The sequence below is a fragment of the Salmo salar genome, chromosome ssa03 (genome assembly GCF_905237065.1).
Source record: "Salmo salar chromosome ssa03, Ssal_v3.1, whole genome shotgun sequence".
Taxonomy (NCBI): Eukaryota; Metazoa; Chordata; class Actinopteri; order Salmoniformes; family Salmonidae; genus Salmo; species Salmo salar.
The window spans coordinates 5,361,956-5,382,320 of NC_059444.1; the positions used below are offsets into that span (position 1 = coordinate 5,361,956).

At 44.2% G+C, this 20,365-nt stretch overlaps 1 protein-coding gene across 3 annotated transcripts in view; it reads right to left on the reverse strand.

Moving 5' to 3' along the window:
* Positions 1-20,365, reverse strand: part of LOC106596771 (receptor-type tyrosine-protein phosphatase mu) — a 548,750-nt gene that overhangs the window by 206,180 nt on the left and 322,205 nt on the right. For all 3 annotated transcript variants that reach the window (XM_045714448.1, XM_045714447.1, XM_045714446.1), the window contains one exon: positions 15,269-15,456. In XM_045714448.1, the coding sequence (XP_045570404.1) occupies positions 15,269-15,456 (188 nt within the window). The remainder of the gene's footprint in view (positions 1-15,268; positions 15,457-20,365) is intronic.

Sequence of the window (20,365 nt, forward strand, 5' to 3'; positions counted from 1 at the left end):
CATGTCATCTAGGACCAACACCATCTAGGACCAACACCATGTCATCTAGGACCAACACCATCTAGGACCAACACCATGTCATCTAGGACCAACACCATCTAGGACCAACACCATCTAGGACCAACACCATCTAGGACCAACACCATCTATGACCAACACCATGTCATCTAGGACCAACACCATGTCATCTAGGACCAACACCATGTCATCTAGGACCATCACCATGTCATCTAGGACCAACACCATCTAGGACCAACACCATCTAGGACCAACACCATGTAATCTATGACCAACACCATCTAGGACCAACACCATCTAGGACCAACACCATCTAGGACCAACACCATGTAATCTATGACCAACACCATCTAGGACCAACACCATCTATGACCAACACCATCTAGGACCAACACCATCTAGGACCAACACCATCTAGGACCAACACCATCTAGGACCAACACCATCTAGGACCAACACCATCTAGGACCAACACCATGTCATCTAGGACCAACACCATCTAGGACCAACACCATCTAGGACCAACACCATCTAGGACCAACACCATCTAGGACCAACACCATGTCATCTAGGACCAACACCATCTAGGACCAACACCATCTAGGACCAACACCATGTAATCTATGACCAACACCATCTAGGACCAACACCATCTAGGACCAACACCATCTAGGACCAACACCATCTAGGACCACCACCATCTAGGACCAACACCATGTCATCTAGGACCAACACCATATAGGACCAACACCATCTAGGACCAACACCATCTAGGACCACCACCATCTAGGACCAACACCATCTAGGACCAACACCATCTAGGACCAACACCATCTAGGACCAACACCATGTCATCTAGGACCAACACCATGTCATCTAGGACCAACACCATGTCATCTAGGACCAACACCATCTAGGACCAACACCATCTAGGTCCAACACCATCTAGGACCAACACCATCTAGGACCAACACCATGTCATCTAGGACCAACACCATCTAGGACCAACACCATCTAGGACCAACACCATCTAGTACCAACACCATCTAGGACCAACACCATCTAGGACCAACACCATCTTGGACCAACACCATCTGGGACCAACACCATTTAGTACCAACACCATGTCATCTAAGACCACCACCATGTCATCTAGGACCAACACCATCTAGGACCAACACCATCTAGGACCAACACCATCTAGGACCAACACCATCTAGTACCAACACCATCTAGGACCAACACCATCTAGGACCAACACCATCTTGGACCAACACCATCTGGGACCAACACCATTTAGTACCAACACCATGTCATCTAGGACCACCACCATCTAGGACCAACACCATCTAGGTCCAACACCATCTAGGACCACGACCATCTAGGTCCAACACCATGTCATCTAGGACCAACACCATCTAGGACCAACACCATGTCATCTAGGACCAACACCATCTAGGTCCAACACCATGCCATCTAGGACCAACACCATCTAGGACCAACACCATCTAGGACCAACACCATCTTGGACCAACACCATTTAGGACCAACACCATCTAGGACCAACACCATCTAGGACCACCACCATTTAGGACTAACACCATCTAGGACCAACACCATGTCATCTAGGACCAACACCATGTCATATAGGACCAACACCATGTCATCTAGGACCAACACCATGTCATCTAGGACCAACACCATGTCATATAGGACCAACACCATGTCATATAGGACCAACACCATGTCATCTAGGACCAACACCATGTCATCTAGGACCAACACCATGTCATCTAGGACCAACACCATGTCATCTAGGACCAACACCATCTAGGACCAACACCATGTCATCTAGGACCAACACCATCTAGGACCAACACCATCTAGGACTAACACCATCTAGGACCAACACCATGTCATCTAGGACCAACACCATGTCATCTAGGACCAACACCATGTCATCTAGGACCAACACCATGTCATCTAGGACCAACACCATGTCATCTAGGACCAACACCATGTCATCTAGGACCAACACCATCTAGGACCAACACCATGTCATCTAGGACAAACACCATGTCATCTAGGACCAACACCATGTCATCTAGGACCAACACCATCTAGGACCAACACCATGTCATCTAGGACCACCACCATCTAGGACCAACACCATCTAGGACCAACACCATCTAGGTCCAACACCATCTAGGACCAACACCATCTAGGACCACCACCATGTCATCTAGGACCAACACCATCTAGGACCAACACCATCTAGGACCAACACCATCTAGGACCAACACCATCTAGTACCAACACCATCTAGGACCAACACCATCTAGGACCAACACCATCTTGGACCAACACCATTTAGGACCAACACCATGTCATCTAGGACCACCACCATCTAGGACCAACACCATCTAGGTCCAACACCATCTAGGACCACCACCATCTAGGTCCAACACCATGTCATCTAGGACCAACACCATCTAGGACCAACACCATGTCATCTAGGACCAACACCATCTAGGTCCAACACCATCTAGGACCAACACCATCTAGGACCAACACCATCTGGGACCAACACCATGTAATCTAGGACAAACACCATGTCATCTAGGACCAACACCATCTAGGACCAACACCATGTCATCTAGGACCAACACCATCTAGGACCAACACCATCTAGGACCACCACCATTTAGGACCAACACCATCTAGGACCAACACCATTTAGGACCAACACCATCTAGGACCAACACCATTTAGGACCAACACCATGTCATCTAGGACCAACACCATCTAGGACCAACAACATCTAGGACCAACACCATCTAGGACCAACACCATCTAGGACCAACACCATGTCATCTAGGACCAACACCATCTAGGACCAACACCATGTCATCTAGGACCAACACCATCTAGGACCAACACCATCTAGGACCACCACCATTTAGGACCAACACCATGTCATCTAGGACCAACACCATGTAGGACCAACACCATCTAGGACCAACACCATCTAGGACCAACACCATCTAGGACCAACACCATCTAGGACCAACACCATCTAGGACCAACACCATCTAGGACCAACACCATCTAGGACCAACACCATTTAGGACCAACACCATCTAGGACCAACACCATGTCATCTAGGACCACCACCATTTAGGACCAACACCATCTAGGACCAACACCATCTAGGACCAACACCATCTAGGACCAACACCATCTAGGACCACCACCATTTAGGACCAACACCATCTAGGACCAACACCATTTAGGACCAACACCATCTAGGACCAACACCATTTAGGACCAACACCATGTCATCTAGGACCAACACCATCTAGGACCAACACCATGTCATCTAGGACCAACACCATCTAGGACCAACACCATCTAGGACCAACACCATTTAGGACCAACACCATGTCATCTAGGACCAACATCATCTAGGACCAACACCATCTAGGACCAACACCATCTAGGACCAACACCATGTCATCTAGGACCAACACCATGTCATCTAGGACCAACACCATCTAGAACCAACACCATCTAGGACCAACACCATCTAGGACCACCACCATTTAGGACCAACACCATCTAGGACCAACACCATTTAGGACCAACACCATGTCATCTAGGACCAACACCATGTCATCTAGGACCAACACCATCTAGAACCAACACCATCTAGGTCCAACACCATCTAGGACCACCACCATTTAGGACCACCACCATCTAGGACCAACACCATTTAGGTCCAACACCATGTCATCTAGGACCAACACCATGTCATCTAGGACCAACACCATGTCATCTAGGACAAACACCATCTATGACCAACACCATCTAGGACCAACACCATCTTGGACCAACACCATTTAGGACCAACACCATTTAGGACCAACACCATTTAGGACCAACACCATCTGGGACCAACACCATTTAGGACCAACACCATTTAGGACCAACACCATCTAGGACCAACACCATCTTGGACCAACACCATCTAGGACCAACACCATCTAGGACCAACACCATCTAGGACCAACACCATCTAGGACCAACACCATCTAGGACCACCACCATCTAGGACCAACACCATCTAGGACCAACACCATGCCATCTAGGACCATCACCATGTCATCTAGGACCAACACCATGTCATCTAGGACCAATACCATGTCATCTAGGACCAATACCATGACATCTAGGACCAACACCATGACATCTAGGACCAACACCATCTAGGACCAACACCATCTAGGACCAACACCATCTAGGACCAACACCATCTAGGACCACCACCATCTAGGACCACCACCATCTAGGACCAACACCATCTAGGACCAACAACATCTAGGACCAACACCATCTAGGACCAACACCATGACATCTAGGACCAACACCATGTCATCTAGGACCAACACCATCTAGGACCAACACCATCTAGGACCAACAACATCTAGGACCAACACCATCTAGGACCAACACCATGTCATCTAGGACCAACACCATGTCATCTAGGACCAACACCATCTAGGACCAACACCATGTCATCTAGGACCAACACCATCTAGGACCAACACCATCTTGGACCAACACCATTTAAGACCAACACCATCTAGGACCAACACCATCTAGGACCAACACCATCTAGGACCAACACCATCTAGGACCAACACCATCTAGGACCAACACCATGTCATCTAGGACCATCACCATGTCATCTAGGACCAACACCATGTCATCTAGGACCAATACCATGTCATCTAGGACCAACACCATGACATCTAGGACCAACACCATCTATGACCAACACCATGTCATCTAGGACCAACACCATCTGGGACCAACACCATGTCATCTAGGACCAACACCATATAGGACCAACACCATGTAATCGAGGACCAACACCATGTCATCTAGGACCAACACCATCTGGGACCAACACCATGTCATCTAGGACCAACACCATATAGGACCAACACCATCTAGGACCAACACCATGTCATCTAGGACCAACACCATGTCATCTAGGACCAACACCATGTCATCTAGGACCAACACCATCTATGACCAACACCATGTCATCTAGGACCAACACCATGTCATCTAGGACCAACACCATGTCATCTAGGACCAACACCATCTAGGACCAACACCATCTAGGACCAACACCATGTCATCTAGGACCAACACCATGTCATCTAGGACCAACACCATGACATCTAGGACCAACACCATCTAGGACCAACACCATTTAGGACCAACATCATTTAGGACCAACATCATATAGGACCAACACCATATAGGACCAACACCATGTCATCTAGGACCAACACCATCTAGGACCAACACCATCTAGGACCAACACCATCTAGGACCAACACCATCTAGGACCAACACCATCTAGGACCAACACCATCTTGGACCAACACCATCTAGGACCAACACCATCTAGGACCAACACCATCTAGGACCAACACCATGTCATCTAGGACCAACACCATCTAGGACCAACACCATGTCATATAGGACCAACACCATGTCATCTAGGACCAACACCATGTCATCTAGGACCAACACCATGTCATCTAGGACCAACACCATGTCATCTAGGACCAACACCATCTGGGACCAACACCATCTAGGACCAACACCATGTCATCTATGACGAACACCATCTAGGACCAACAATATCTAGGACCAACACCATGTCATCTAGGACGAACACCATCTAGGACCAACAATATCTAGGACCAACACCATGTCATCTAGGACCAAACCCATCTAGGACCAACACCATCTAGGACCAACACCATGTCATCTAGGACCAACACCATGTCATCTAGGACCAACACCATCTAGGACCAACACTATCTAGGACCAACACCATCTAGGACCAACACCATCTATGACCAACACCATCTAGGACCAACACCATCTAGGACCAACACCATCTAGGACCAACACCATGTCATCTAGGACCAACACCATCTAGGACCAACACCATCTAGGAACAACACCATCTAGGACCAACACCATCTAGGACCAACACCATGTAGGACCAACACCATGTCATCTAGGACCAACACCATCTAGGACCAACACCATCTAGGACCAACACCATCTAGGACCAACACCATCTAGGACCAACACCATCTAGGACCAACACCATGTCATCTAGGACCAACACCATGTCATCTAGGACAAACACCATCTATGACCAACACCATCTAGGACCAACACCATCTAGGACCAACACCATCTGGGACCAACACCATTTAGGACCAACACCATTTAGGACCAACACCATCTAGGACCACCACCATTTAGGACCAACACCATCTAGGACCAACACCATCTAGGTCCAACACCATTTAGGACCAACACCATCTATGACCAACACCATCTAGGACCAACACCATCTAGGTCCAACACCATCTAGGACCAACACCATATAGGACCACCACCATTTAGGACCAACACCATCTAGGTCCAACACCATGTCATCTAGGACAAACACCATGTCATCTAGGACCAACACCATGCCATCTAGGACCAACACCATGCCATCTAGGACCAACACCATGCCATCTAGGACCAACACCATGCCATCTAGGACCAACACCATGTCATCTAGGACCAACACCATCTAGGACCAACACCATCTAGGACCAACACCATCTAGGACCAACACCATGTCATCTAGGACCAACACCATCTAGGAACAACAACATCTAGGACCAACACCATGTCATCTAGGACCAACACCATGTCATCTAGGACCAACACCATGTCATCTAGGACCAACACCATGTCATCTAGGACCAACACCATCTAGGACCAACACCATCTAGGACCAACACCATGTCATCTAGGACCACCACCATGTCATCTAGGACCAACACCATCTGGGACCAACACCATCTAGGACCAACACCATGTCATCTAGGACCACCACCATGTCATCTAGGACCAACACCATGTCATCTAGGACCAACACCATGTCATCTAGGACCATCACCATCTAGGACCATCACCATGTCATCTAGGACCATCACCATGTCATCTAGGACCATCACCATGTCATCTAGGACCATCACCATGTCATCTAGGACCAACACCATCTAGGACCAACACCATCTAGGACCAACACTATCTAGGACCAACACCATCTAGGACCAACACCATCTAGGACCAACACCATCTAGGACCAACACCATCTAGGACCAACACCATGTCATCTAGGACCAACACCATCTAGGACCAACACCATCTAGGACCAACACCATCTAGGACCAACACCATCTAGGACCAACACCATCTAGGACCAACACCATGTCATCTAGGACCAACACCATGTCATCTAGGACCAACACCATGTCATCTAGGACCAACACCATGTCATCTAGGACCAACACCATGTCATCTAGGACCATCACCATGTCATCTAGGACCATCACCATGTCATCTAGGACCAACACCATCTAGGACCAACACCATCTAGGACCAACACCATCTAGGACCAACACCATGTCATCTAGGACCAATACCATGTCATCTAGGACCAACACCATCTAGGACCAACACCATGTCATCTAGGACCAACACCATCTAGGACCAACACCATGTCATCTAGGACCAACACCATGTCATCTAGGACCAACACCATATAGGACCAACACCATGTAGGACCAACACCATGTCATCTACAGTGGTTGCTACAGTGTTTGCTCAACTAAAGGTTTTGAGATTATGCTGTGGGATTTAGAGGTAATTTGTGGTTTAGTACAGTACCCTGCGTCACTGCGTCAATGCTCCAGACCGGCGCAAGGGGGAGTTAGAGCATTGATTCTGCTTACTGGAAAATACTCTTTCAAAATTAATGGAAGAGGCAAGTGGAAGGGGTAAAAGACAGCATTCAGATGTCAAAACAGTGCTGTTCTGGCATGGGGACTGTTCTTGATAAATCAATTAGATTTTTATTTTCACTGAATCTCTGTTTGGGTATAGGTTAGACTGCAATTAGGGTGTGGAAATGTTTAGATAATTGTTCTTTTACTGTAGTACTGTAGCCTACTCCCGACCCAACCCGTCACCTCGTACAGCACCATTATGGGCTATTAGCAGGTCAATAGATACTTTGTGCAAGGCAATTGATCAGGATGAAAAACTTTGCAAACACTGCATCGCAGTGCAAACTGCGTTGCTACAGACGCTGGTTCGATACCCGTGCCGGCCGCAACCGGGAGACCCATGAGACGATGGTGGGCTTCTGGTTTCTCTCCCTCTAAAAACCAGAAATAATTCATTCAAAATAACAAACTTGCTTTATTTACAAATTAGTAACATTGTCTCCTCCCATGTTCAAGGACGGCCTTTTTCCTCGCTCACTTTCGGTTATTTGGAAAAAAAATAATCTCCAAAATATAGTTATTTTTTAAACAACTCATAGAAAGTTGTTTGCAATTTCAGTTTAATCCAAAGACAGAACAAATAATACAACAAATGTTGTGGTTAAACTCAAATATACTAATTGATTAAAAAAAATTACTTTATCATTTGGAATCCTTTAACAAGTGGAAGAAGGAAAAAGTATTATAGTTAACTCTGTTTTCACAAGCGTAGCAGGCTGTGATTTCTGCAAGCAACGTTTCTAGGACGGGCTATTAGCAGGACAATAGACTTTTTCCTATTATTCAGATTACAACCTCTCACTTTCAGTTATTTGAAAACGAAATCATGTCCAAAATATTGTTGTTTTTTTTCCAACAAGGACTTGAAAATGAGATTGTGATTAATAAATTAATTAATAAATTGTGATTAACTGTGATTAATAAATTAATAAATTCGTTCAATACATTGGAATACAAAATAAGCCATCCATCCACCCAATTGAGCCGTAGCTGAGAGGATCACCAAAACTAAAGGTATTTTTGTTTCAGTGCATTTTCTTTAAAATACACACCATGCCACACACCAGACGACTGCATTAAAGGGATGACTAACTTGTCTAACAACACTAGTATAAACAGCTACACATGACATCAATAGACGGTTAAACAAGGTCAAGGGGCTCAGGATTTTGGAACCTGGACAGTCCCTGGGTGGGAAGTTGGGATGTCAATTTCAAGACATCCACATTTTAACAGACAGTCAGTTGAGGTCAAAGCTTAAATGTCTTGTGCAGGGGCGTCATTTCCTACCGAGCAGTGGAACACGACTAATGGGAGGGAGGGGTAGAAGGGTCTAAATCAGGATGGCCTGGGTCAGATTATATGGGGTCACGATCAGGCTCCAAGGCCTAGCCCCAGACAAAGCTGTTAGAGACGGAGTTTGGTATAAGGTTTTAAGGATTAGGGTATAGTGTTATTCAACAATAGCCATGCCGTGGTAATGTATACAGGACAGAGTCATTCCACCAAATGGGTTCCTTTTGAGTGCCTTTGATATTTTAAGTAAAAATTGTGCACCAATATTGAATTTTAAAAGCCTGTTATATTAAATTAAGTGCACTTTAATAAAGACCGCATGGATACATTTGCCAAGTGTTTTCAAAGCTGTTATCAAGGCAAAGGGTGGCTATTTGAATAATCTCAAATATAAAATATATTTAGATTTGTTTAACACTTTTTTTTGTTGGTTACTACATTATTCCTTATGTGTTATTTCAGTTTTGATGTCTTCACTACTATTCTAAAATGTAGAAAATAGTAAAAACTAAAGAAAAACCCTGAAATGAGTAGTTCTAAAACCTTTGACCGGTAGTGTACGTCTGTCCCTCATTTTAAAGTCAACTGTGTTTTGTGAACGGAATTATAATTTTTATACGGATGAAACTCTTAACTTTTTTAAATATTTTTTCAAAAGAAACATTGAACATCTAATAGTCAAATCAAAATGTAAAAGCACGTGAACTGGTTCTACTCCTTTTGATCATTCTCTGGTATTTTGCTGAGCGGGTCAAACATAACAGTTACCCATTGTCACGCTGTTATTGAATGAGTCGGGAGACAGGCGCAAGAATGCGTAATAGGGTTTTTTATTGTACCCAAATTACGGCGTGCCATGTAAAGGCACGGGGACGAAGACCAAACAAACACGTATACAAAACACATGGTAGGAAACCAAACAAAAGAGGTGTACCTCGAATAAATAACATGAGCGCACAATGATTAACACGAGACCCGTAATCATCTGCACAATCCACAACTTGCACGAAAGCCAAAACACACAGCACAGGTACTTACACTAACCAATAGACATTGTAACAATAATCAACAGGACACTGGTAAACCAAGGGCACACTTATACCATTACTAATCACTGGGAATAGGGGCCAGGTGTGCGTAATGAAAGTTTCGGTGGGATCCGTGACACCCATAGATAGACAGGATAGAAATGTTTTAACAAAACCTTTTTTTTTTTTGTGAAGCTTGCATTGATTTACCACACACTATTGGGCTCAACAAGCTCCCATTCCTCCAGTCACAAGTGGATTTATGGATTTCAGATGAAATGGTAAAACCTGTTAAGGTCAACCCTGTAACTTTATTTGGCACTTATTATAGTATATATTTTGTATTTAACCTCTTGAGATGGGAAAACATGTTTTTTATGAAGTTGAACATGCACTCTTTATGACATAATTTTAAAATTAGGTAATATCAACAACAACAACAAATTTGGGGGACCAAGTCACAATTCTCAAAAATGCAACAACGACCGTACTATACTGAACCAAAGTCAAGTGGGTATTACAGAGACTGAGGTGCTGAAAGGTGTTAGCTTTAAAACATAAACACAACATGTAAAGTGTTGGTCCCACATTTCATGATCTGAAATAAAAGATCCCAGAAATGTTCCATAAGCACAAACATATGCCATGTGCTTATTTCTCTCAAATGTTGTGTACCTATTTGTTTACATCCCCATTAGCTGCTGTCAAAGCAGCAGCTACTCTTCCTGGGGTCCAGCAAAATTAAGGCAGTTTATACAATTTTTAAAACATTACAATACATTCACAGATTTCACAACACATTGTGTGCCCTCAGGCCCCTACTCCACCACTACTACATATCTACATATACAGTTGAAGTCTGAAGTTTACATACACCTCAGCCAAATACATTTAAACTCAGTTTTTCACAATTCCTAACATTTAATCCTGGTAAAAATTCCCCTGTCTTAGGTCAGTTAGGATCACCGATTTATTTTAAGAATGTGAAATGTCAGAATAACAGTAGAGAGAATGATTTATTTCAGCTTTTATTTCTTTCATCACATTCCAAGTGGGTCAGAAGTTTACGTACTCTAAATTAATATATGGTAGCACTGCCTTTAAATTGTTTAACTTGGGTCAAACGTTTTGGGTAGCCTTCCACAAGCTTCCCACAATAAGTTGGGTGAATTTTGGCCCATTCCGCCTCACAGAGCTGGTGTAACGGAGTCAGGTTTGTAGGCCTCCTTGCTCTCACATGCTTCTTCAGTTCTGCACACAAAGTTTCCATAGGATTGAGGTCAGGGCTTTGTGATGTCCACTCCAATACCGTGACTTTGTTGTCCTTAAGCCATTTTGCCACAACTTTGGAAGTATGCTTGGGGTCATTGTTCATTTGGAAGACCAATTTGCCACCAAGCTTTAACTTCCTGACTGATGTCTTGAGATGTTGCTTCAATATATCCACATCATTTTCCCCTCTCATGATGCCATCTATTTTGTGAAGTGCACCAGTCCCTCCTGCAGCAGAGCACCCCCACAACATGATGCTGCCACCCCCGTGCTTCATGGTTGGGATGGTGTTCTTCGGCTTGCAAGCCTCGCCCTTTTTCCTCCAAACATAACAATGGTCATAATGGCCAAACAGTTCTATTTTTGTTTCATCAGACCAGAGGACATTTCTCCAAAAAGTACGATCTTTGTCCCCATGTACAGTTGCAAATCGTAGTCTGGCATTTTATGGCGGTTTTGGAGCAGTGGCTTCTTCCTTGCTGAGTGGCCTTTCAGGTTATGTCGATATAGGACCCGTTTTACTGTGGATATAGATACTTTTGTACCTGTTTCCTTCAGCATCTTCACAAGGTCCTTTGCTGTTGTTCTGGGATTTATTTCCCCTTTTCGCACCAAAGTACGTTCATCTTTAGGAGACAGAACGCATCTCCTTCCTGAGCGGTATGACGGCTGCGTGGTCCCATGGTGTTTATACTTGCGTACTATTGCTTGTACAGTTGAACGTGGCATGTTCAGGCATTTGGAAATTGCTCCCAAGGATGAACCAGACTTGTGGAGGTCTACAATTGTTTTTCTGAGGATTTGGTTGATTTCTTTTGATTTTCCCATGATGTCAAGCAAAGAGGCACTGAGTTTGAAGGTAGGCCTTGAAATACATCCACAGGTACAGCTCCAATTGACTCAAATGATGTCAATTAGCCTATCAGAAGCTTCTAAAGCCATGACATCATTTTCTGAAATTTTCCACGCTGTTTAAAGACACAGTCAATTTAGTGTATGTAAACTTCTTACCCACTGGAATTGTGATACAGTGAATTATAAGTGAACTAATCTATCTGTAAACAATTGTTGGAAAAATTACTTGTGTCATGCACAAAGTAGATGTCCTAACCGACTTGCCAAAACTATAGTTTGTTAACAAGAAATGTGTGGAGTGGTTGAAAAACAAGTTTTAATGACTCCAACCTAAATGTATGTAAACTTTCGACTTCAACTGTATCTACAGTACTAAATCCATGTGTATGTATAGTGCATATGTTATCGTGTGTGTGTGTATGCATGTGTCTGTGCCAATGTTTGTGTTTCTTCACAGTCCCCGCTGTTCCATAAGATGTTTTTTTTATCTAATTTTACTGCTTGCGTCAGTTACTTGATGTGGAATAGAGTTCCATGTAGTCATGGCTCTATGTAGTACTGTGTGCCTCCCATAGTATGTTCTGAACTTGGGAACTGTGAAGAGACCTCTTGTGGCATGTCTTGTGGGGTATGTATGGGTGTCCGAGCTGTGTGCCAGTAGTTTAGACAGACAGCTCGGTGCATTCAACATGTCAATACCTCTCATAAATAAAAGTAGTGATGACGTCAATCTCTCCTCCACTTTCAGCCAGGAGAGATTGACATGCATATTATTAATATTAGCTCTCTGTGTACATCCAAGGGCCAGGCATGCTGCCCTGTTCTGAGCCCATTGCAATTTTCCTAAGTCCTGACCACACGACTGAATAGTAGTCAAGGTGCGACAAAACTAGAGCCTGTAGGACCTGCCTTGTTGATAATGCTGTTAAGAAGGCAGAGCATTGCTTTATTATGGACAGACTTCTCCCCATCTTAGCTACTATTGCATAAATATGTTTTGACCATGACAGTATACAATCTAGGGTTACTCCAAGCAGTTTAGTCATCTCAACTTGCTCAATTTCCACATTATTTATTACAATATTTAGTTGAGGTTAAGGGTTTAGTGAATGTTTTGTTCCAAATACAATGCTTTTAGTTTTAGAAATATTTAGGGCTAACTTATTCCTTGCCACCCACTTTGAAACTAACTGCAGCTCTTTGTTGAGTGTTGAAGTAATTTCAGTTGCTGTAGTAGCTGACGTGTATAGTGTTGAGTCATCCGCATACATAGACACTCTGGCTTTACTTAGTCAGTGGCATGTCGTTAGTAAAAATGGAAAAAATCAAGGGGCTTAAACAGTTACCCTGGGGAATTCCTGATTCTAACTGGATTATATTTGAGAGGCTTCAATTAAAGAACACCCTCCGTGTTCTGTTAGACAAGTAACTCTTTATCCACATTATAGCAGGGGGTGTAAAGCCATAACACATACACTTTTCCAGCAGCAGACTATGATGGATAATGTCAAAAGCTGCACTGAAGTTTAACAAGACAGCCCCCACAATCATTTATTCATCAATTTCTCTCAGCCAATCATCAGTCATTTGTGTAAATACTGTGCTTGTTGAGTGTCCTTCCCTACAAGTATGCTGAAATTCTGTTGTCAATTTGTTTACTGTGAAATAGCATTGTATCTGGTCAAACACAATTTTTTCCAGAAGTTTACTAAGGGTTGGTAACAGGCTGATTGGTCGGCTATTTGAGCCAACAAGACAGTTAGTGAGCATTTCTCATTTTCCAAGATGATCCATCCACCTGACAGGTGTGGCATATCAAGAAGCTGATTAAACACCATGATCATTACATAGGTGCACCTTGTGCTGGGGACAATAAAAGGCCACTCTAAAATGTGCAGTTTTGTCACACAACACAATGCCACAGATGTCTCAAGTTTTGAGGGAGCGTGCAATTGGCATGCTGACTGCAGCAATGTCCACAGAGCTGTTAACATTTAATGTTAATTTCTGTACCATAAGCTGGCTCCAATGTCATTTTAGAGAATTTGGCATTATGTCCAACCGACCTCACAACCGCAGACCATGTGTAACTACACCAGCCCAGGATCTCCACATCCGGCTTCTTCACCTGTGGAATCGTCTGAGACCAGCCACCTGGACAGCTGATGAAACGGGGGAGTATTTCTGTCTGTAATAAAGCCCTTTTGTTGTGGGCTTGGCTCCCAAGTGGGTAGGGCTAGGCCCTCCCAGGCCCACCCATGACTGTGCCCCTGCCCAGTCATGTGAAATCCATAGATTAGGGCCTAATGAATTCATTTAAATGGACTGATTTCCTTTATATGAACTGTAACTCAGTAAAACCATTGAAATTGTTGCATGTTGCATTTATATTTTTGTTCAGCATAGTTATAGTAAACAAAACAGTCCCATAACAGCTTATTTTTACATTTTAAAAACTGTGAAAAGGCCCTAAATACTTTTCTGATTGTGACTTCAAAATTCGTACAAATGAGCAGTGTAAAATAGAAACATTTAGGAAAGGTCAGGGAAAGAGCTGGACATATTTATTTGGAGGGGGCTGATTTAAAAAAAAATTGGTCTATAGTGGTTCTACTGTTAACTATCTATTTATCAGTCTTATGACTTGGGGGTTAGAAGCTGTTCAGGGTCCTGTTGGTTCCAGGTGCACTGGTACCGCTTGCCGTGCGGTAGCAGAGAGAACAGTCTATGACTTGCGTGGTTGGGAGTCAAAGCATACTACAGTATAGGGATAAGATATTTGATCAATACAACTGATTTCAGAAGGGAAAAAAGGCCAATCAAAGTCTGAAGGTACGTCTTTTTCCCAGTACAACTTACTTCTCCCATTGATTGTGAGGGTACACTCACTCCTAGTGTTGAGGGTGTGGCTGTGTGTGTCCATGAAGGACAAGGCCTCGTCACAGTTTGTCCCCTGCTCCGTATAACTCTTATCCATAGAGTTAACCATCACTGTCATCTCCTGTCGAGTACTGCTCAACGTCTCTTTACGCTTCTTAGCCAGCTTCCTGTTTAGGAGAACACAAGACAAACAATAACAAATCAATAATTAATCAACAATCAATTAATCAATCATTATAATGTCCTGCTGTGTAACGCTCAATTACGCTTCTTAGCCAGCTTCCTGTTTAGGAGAACACAAAACAAACAATAACAAAGATTATTAGTTAAAACAGAGATGTTAGAGATGACTCATACCTGGAAAGACATTTGAAGGATTGGGTAGAAAAGACTGTGCTGAAGAGAGAGAGAGAAGTTAAATTCATTTTGAAACTTTTTCCTCCCAATTCAAGCCAAGCAATCCGATCCATACCCTTTACCATCTAATTCATTTGGCAAGGCTTTGTGTTGTGAAGGCAGATACATCAGCGGGCCTGACGATGGTCAATTAGTCAGTGAATCTGGGGGTGGAGAAGCAATAATAGAGTTTGTTTGCCTCAAGAAACAACTTGTTTTCAGGACCTCCTCCAGAAAGACACGACTCTGGAACAAAATCACGCTATTTTGTGCAGATAATACACTTTTGGGATGTCTTTGGACTGGGAGCTTTTTGGGCCTCCTTCGGGCCAATTCAACTCAAAGCAGTCTGTAACAAAACAACTACCTTAAACTCAGACAAACATATACTTTGTGCACATTGAAAATAGATGGAAAAAGGGAGCCAGACCAGATTAAGCAGTGAATGAGTGTCGAGCCTCATCATGGTACTCTACTCCATAGAGCCTCATGGTATTCTACTCCATAGAGCCTCATCACGGTATTCTACTCCATAGAGCCTTATCACGGTATTCTACTCCATAGAGCCTCATCACGGTATTCTACTCCATAGAGCCTCATGGTATTCTACTCCATAGAGCCTCATGGTATTCTACTCCATAGAGCCTCATCATGGTATTCTACTCCATAGAGCCTCATGGTATTCTACTCCATAGAGCCTCATGGTATTCTACTCCATAGAGCCTCATGGTATTCTACTCCATAGAGCCTCATCACGGTATTCTACTCCATAGAGCCTCACGGTATTCTACTCCATAGAGCCTCATGGTATTCTACTCCATAGAGCCTCATGGTATTCTACTCCATAGAGCCTCATCACGGTATTCTACTCCATAGAGCCTTATCACGGTATTCTACTCCATAGAGCCTCATCATGGTATTCTACTCCATAGAGCCTCATCATGGTATTCTACTCCATAGAGCCTCATCATGGTATTCTACTCCATAGAGCCTCATCATGGTATTCTACTCCATAGAGCCTCATCACGGTATTCTACTCCATAGAGCCTCATCATGGTATTCTACTCCATAGAGCCTCATCATGGTATTCTACTCCATAGAGCCTCATCATGGTATTCTACTCCATAGAGCCTCATCATGGTATTCTACTCCATAGAGCCTCATGGTATTCTACTCCATAGAGCCTCATGGTACTCTACTCCATATAACCTCTGTGGCGGATGAATCAGAATTAGTTGGGTAACATAGATAATTAAGATGTTTTATTTGTATAATATGCTTATGTGAGATACTTGTCATTAGAAAGTATCCCTTTGGACTCTGCTGTCTTTCAGTTGCACGTTTCCCTTAGCTGGGGCTCAGTCACTTGGGGCCCAGAGAGGGGAGAGGTCAGACTTGTTTTTTACATGTCTCTGTCGCTATGCAGAATATCAGACAGGGAGGAGGACAGAATGAAACATTGTCTTCACATGTGAATGTGTATTTACCTATTCTTAAACCATGTGAAGAGATGGCGTGATTAATGGGGAACCAATTATTTGTCTCCACAATGTCTGTGCGCAAGTCACTCCCCTCAGTGAGCTTGTCCAGGAGTGGAGTCAAGAGGGGTTTACTTGAGATGGGAGTATCTAGAGTTGACAATTGATTTATGCCATTGGATGAAATGCCGTTTTTGTTCTATAAAGTACCAGGGACGAGATTAGAACCTCGTCATTAGGGACCAAACTGAACGATAATTTATAGCGAACGCTATCTGGCTGTGGATACTCCTCTCTAAAGTATAAGGTCCTTTGTGAACTGTTCCTAAGATCTGTGGTTTGTCATGTCAAAGGGGGGTGGATATTTGCTATAAAATATCTCAGTAGCCATTGTGTTGACACTCTCAACGGGCCATTAGAAATGGTGAATCGTTGAAAGTCAAAGTGCTTTTGCAAAAGTATCTTAATTATTAAAGATGTAGTTTAACTCAGACTGATGTGTTTGTAACTCTCCTCATTTGTTAATGCAGACATTAGCCACCACACCTCATCATGGTATTCTACTCCATAGAGCCTCATCATGGTATTCTACTCCATATAACCTCATCACGGTAGTCTACTCCATATAACCTCATCATGGTAGTCTACTCTATATAACCTCATGGTATTCTACTCCATAGAGCCTCATGGTATTCTACTCCATAGAGCCTCATCACGGTATTCTACTCCATAGAGCCTCATGGTATTCTACTCCATAGAGCCTCATCACGGTATTCTACTCCATAGAGCCTCATCATGGTATTCTACTCCATAGAGCCTCATCATGGTACTCTACTCCATAGAGCCTCATGGTATTCTACTCCATAGAGCCTCATCACGGTATTCTACTCCATAGAGCCTCATCACTGTATTCTACTCCATAGAGCCTCATCACTGTATTCTACTCCATAGAGCCTCATGGTATTCTACTCCATAGAGCCTCATCATGGTACTCTACTCCATAGAGCCTCATCACGGTATTCTACTCCATAGAGCCTCATGGTATTCTACTCCATAGAGCCTCATGGTATTCTACTCCATAGAGCCTCATCATGGTACTCTACTCCATAGAGCCTCATCACAGTATTCTACTCCATAGAGCCTCATGGTATTCTACTCCATAGAGCCTCATCATGGTACTCTACTCCATAGAGCCTCATAATGGTATTCTACTCCATAGAGCCTCATCATGGTACTCTACTCCATAGAGCCTCATGGTATTCTACTCCATAGAGCCTCATCACGGTATTCTACTCCATAGAGCCTCATCATGGTATTCTACTCCATAAAGCCTCATGGTATTCTACTCCATAGAGCCTCATCATGGTATTCTACTCCATAGAGCCTCATGGTATTCTACTCCATAGAGCCTCATCATGGTACTCTACTCCATAGAGCCTCATGGTATTCTACTCCATAGAGCCTCATCATGGTATTCTACTCCATAGAGCCTCATCACTGTATTCTACTCCATAGAGCCTCATGGTATTCTACTCCATAGAGCCTCATGGTATTCTACTCCATAGAGCCTCATCATGGTATTCTACTCCATAGAGCCTCATCATGGTACTCTACTCCATAGAGCCTCATGGTATTCTACTCCATAGAGCCTCATCACGGTATTCTACTCCATAGAGCCTCATCATGGTACTCTACTCCATAGAGCATCATGGTACTCTACTCCATAGAGCCTCATCACGGTATTCTACTCCATAGAGCCTCATCACGGTATTCTACTCCATAGAGCCTCATCATGGTATTCTACTCCATAGAGCCTCATCACGGTATTCTACTCCATAGAGCCTCATCACGGTAGTCTACTCCATAGAGCCTCATCACGGTAGTCTACTCCATAGAGCCTCATCACGGTAGTCTACTCCACATAAATATTACTCTGATTGCACTCCACACACACACACACACACACACACACACACACACACACACACACACACACACACACACACACCTCTGTCCAGTGATAGATTTAAACTAAAGTTATCAAAATAGATGAAAATAGAAATGCTCTCTCCTATTCAACCTGAAACAATACAGTATTGACCTGCCTGAACTTCTCTCTCCTATTCATCTGGCAACAATACAGTATTGACCTGTCTGTTCAAGTCCTCATTCTACAACACAATGCAGCTCACGGTCAATTTAAGGCTTCTGCATTGTACCTCTGTACGTAATTATACTTAACAACAACATGCTCAAAATGTGTCCCCCTGACCTTTAATCTCTGTGTGTGTGTGTCTCTCTGTGTGTGTGTCTCTCTCTCTCTCTCTCTCTCTCTCTCTCTCTCTCTCTCTCTCTCTCTCTCTCTTACTCTCTCTCTCTCTCTCTCTCTCTCTCTCTCTCTCTCTCTCTCTCTCTCTCTCTCTCTCTCTCTCTCTCTCTCTCTCTCTCTCTCTCTCTCTCTCTCTCTCTCTCTCTCTCTCTCTCTCTCTCTCCAATTCAAAACAGCTTGGTCGTGATCATACATAACAGTCTACAGCTGCTAGTTACTGCAAGTGGCTTCGGGGGGAGAAATCTGTGTAAGGATGAACTATCCCCGTCTCCCTACTGCTTCCAAACACTTTATCAGTGGCTGTCTCAGTATGACCCTGATATGTATTTGACTAGGGTTTTTGTCACAAATGACACCCTATTCCCTATATAGTGCACTGCACATAGAGCTCTGCTTCAAAAGTAGTGCACTATATAGGGAATAGGGTGCCATTAGGGACGCTGGCTAGAAGCCTGCTTGACAGGACACACTGTGGGGGCTAATGACTCTCCTGCTGCGTTGTTTTGTCAAATCTCTGTTTGTTCAATTTGGACGCCGTCTCGTGCCATATGGCCCCATGCCCCCACCAGACCCCCACAACACCAGACCCCCACCACCAGACCCCCACCACCAGACCCCACCACCAGACCCACAACACCAGGCCCACAACACCAGACCCCCACCACCAGACCCCCCACCACCAGACCCCACCACCAGACCCCCACCACCAGGCCCACAACACCAGACCCCCACCACCAGGCCCACAACACCAGACCCCCACCACCAGACCCCCCACCACCAGACCCCCCACCACCAGACCCCCACCACCAGGCCCACAACACCAGACCCCCACCACCAGACCCACAACACCAGACCCCCACCACCAGACCCCCA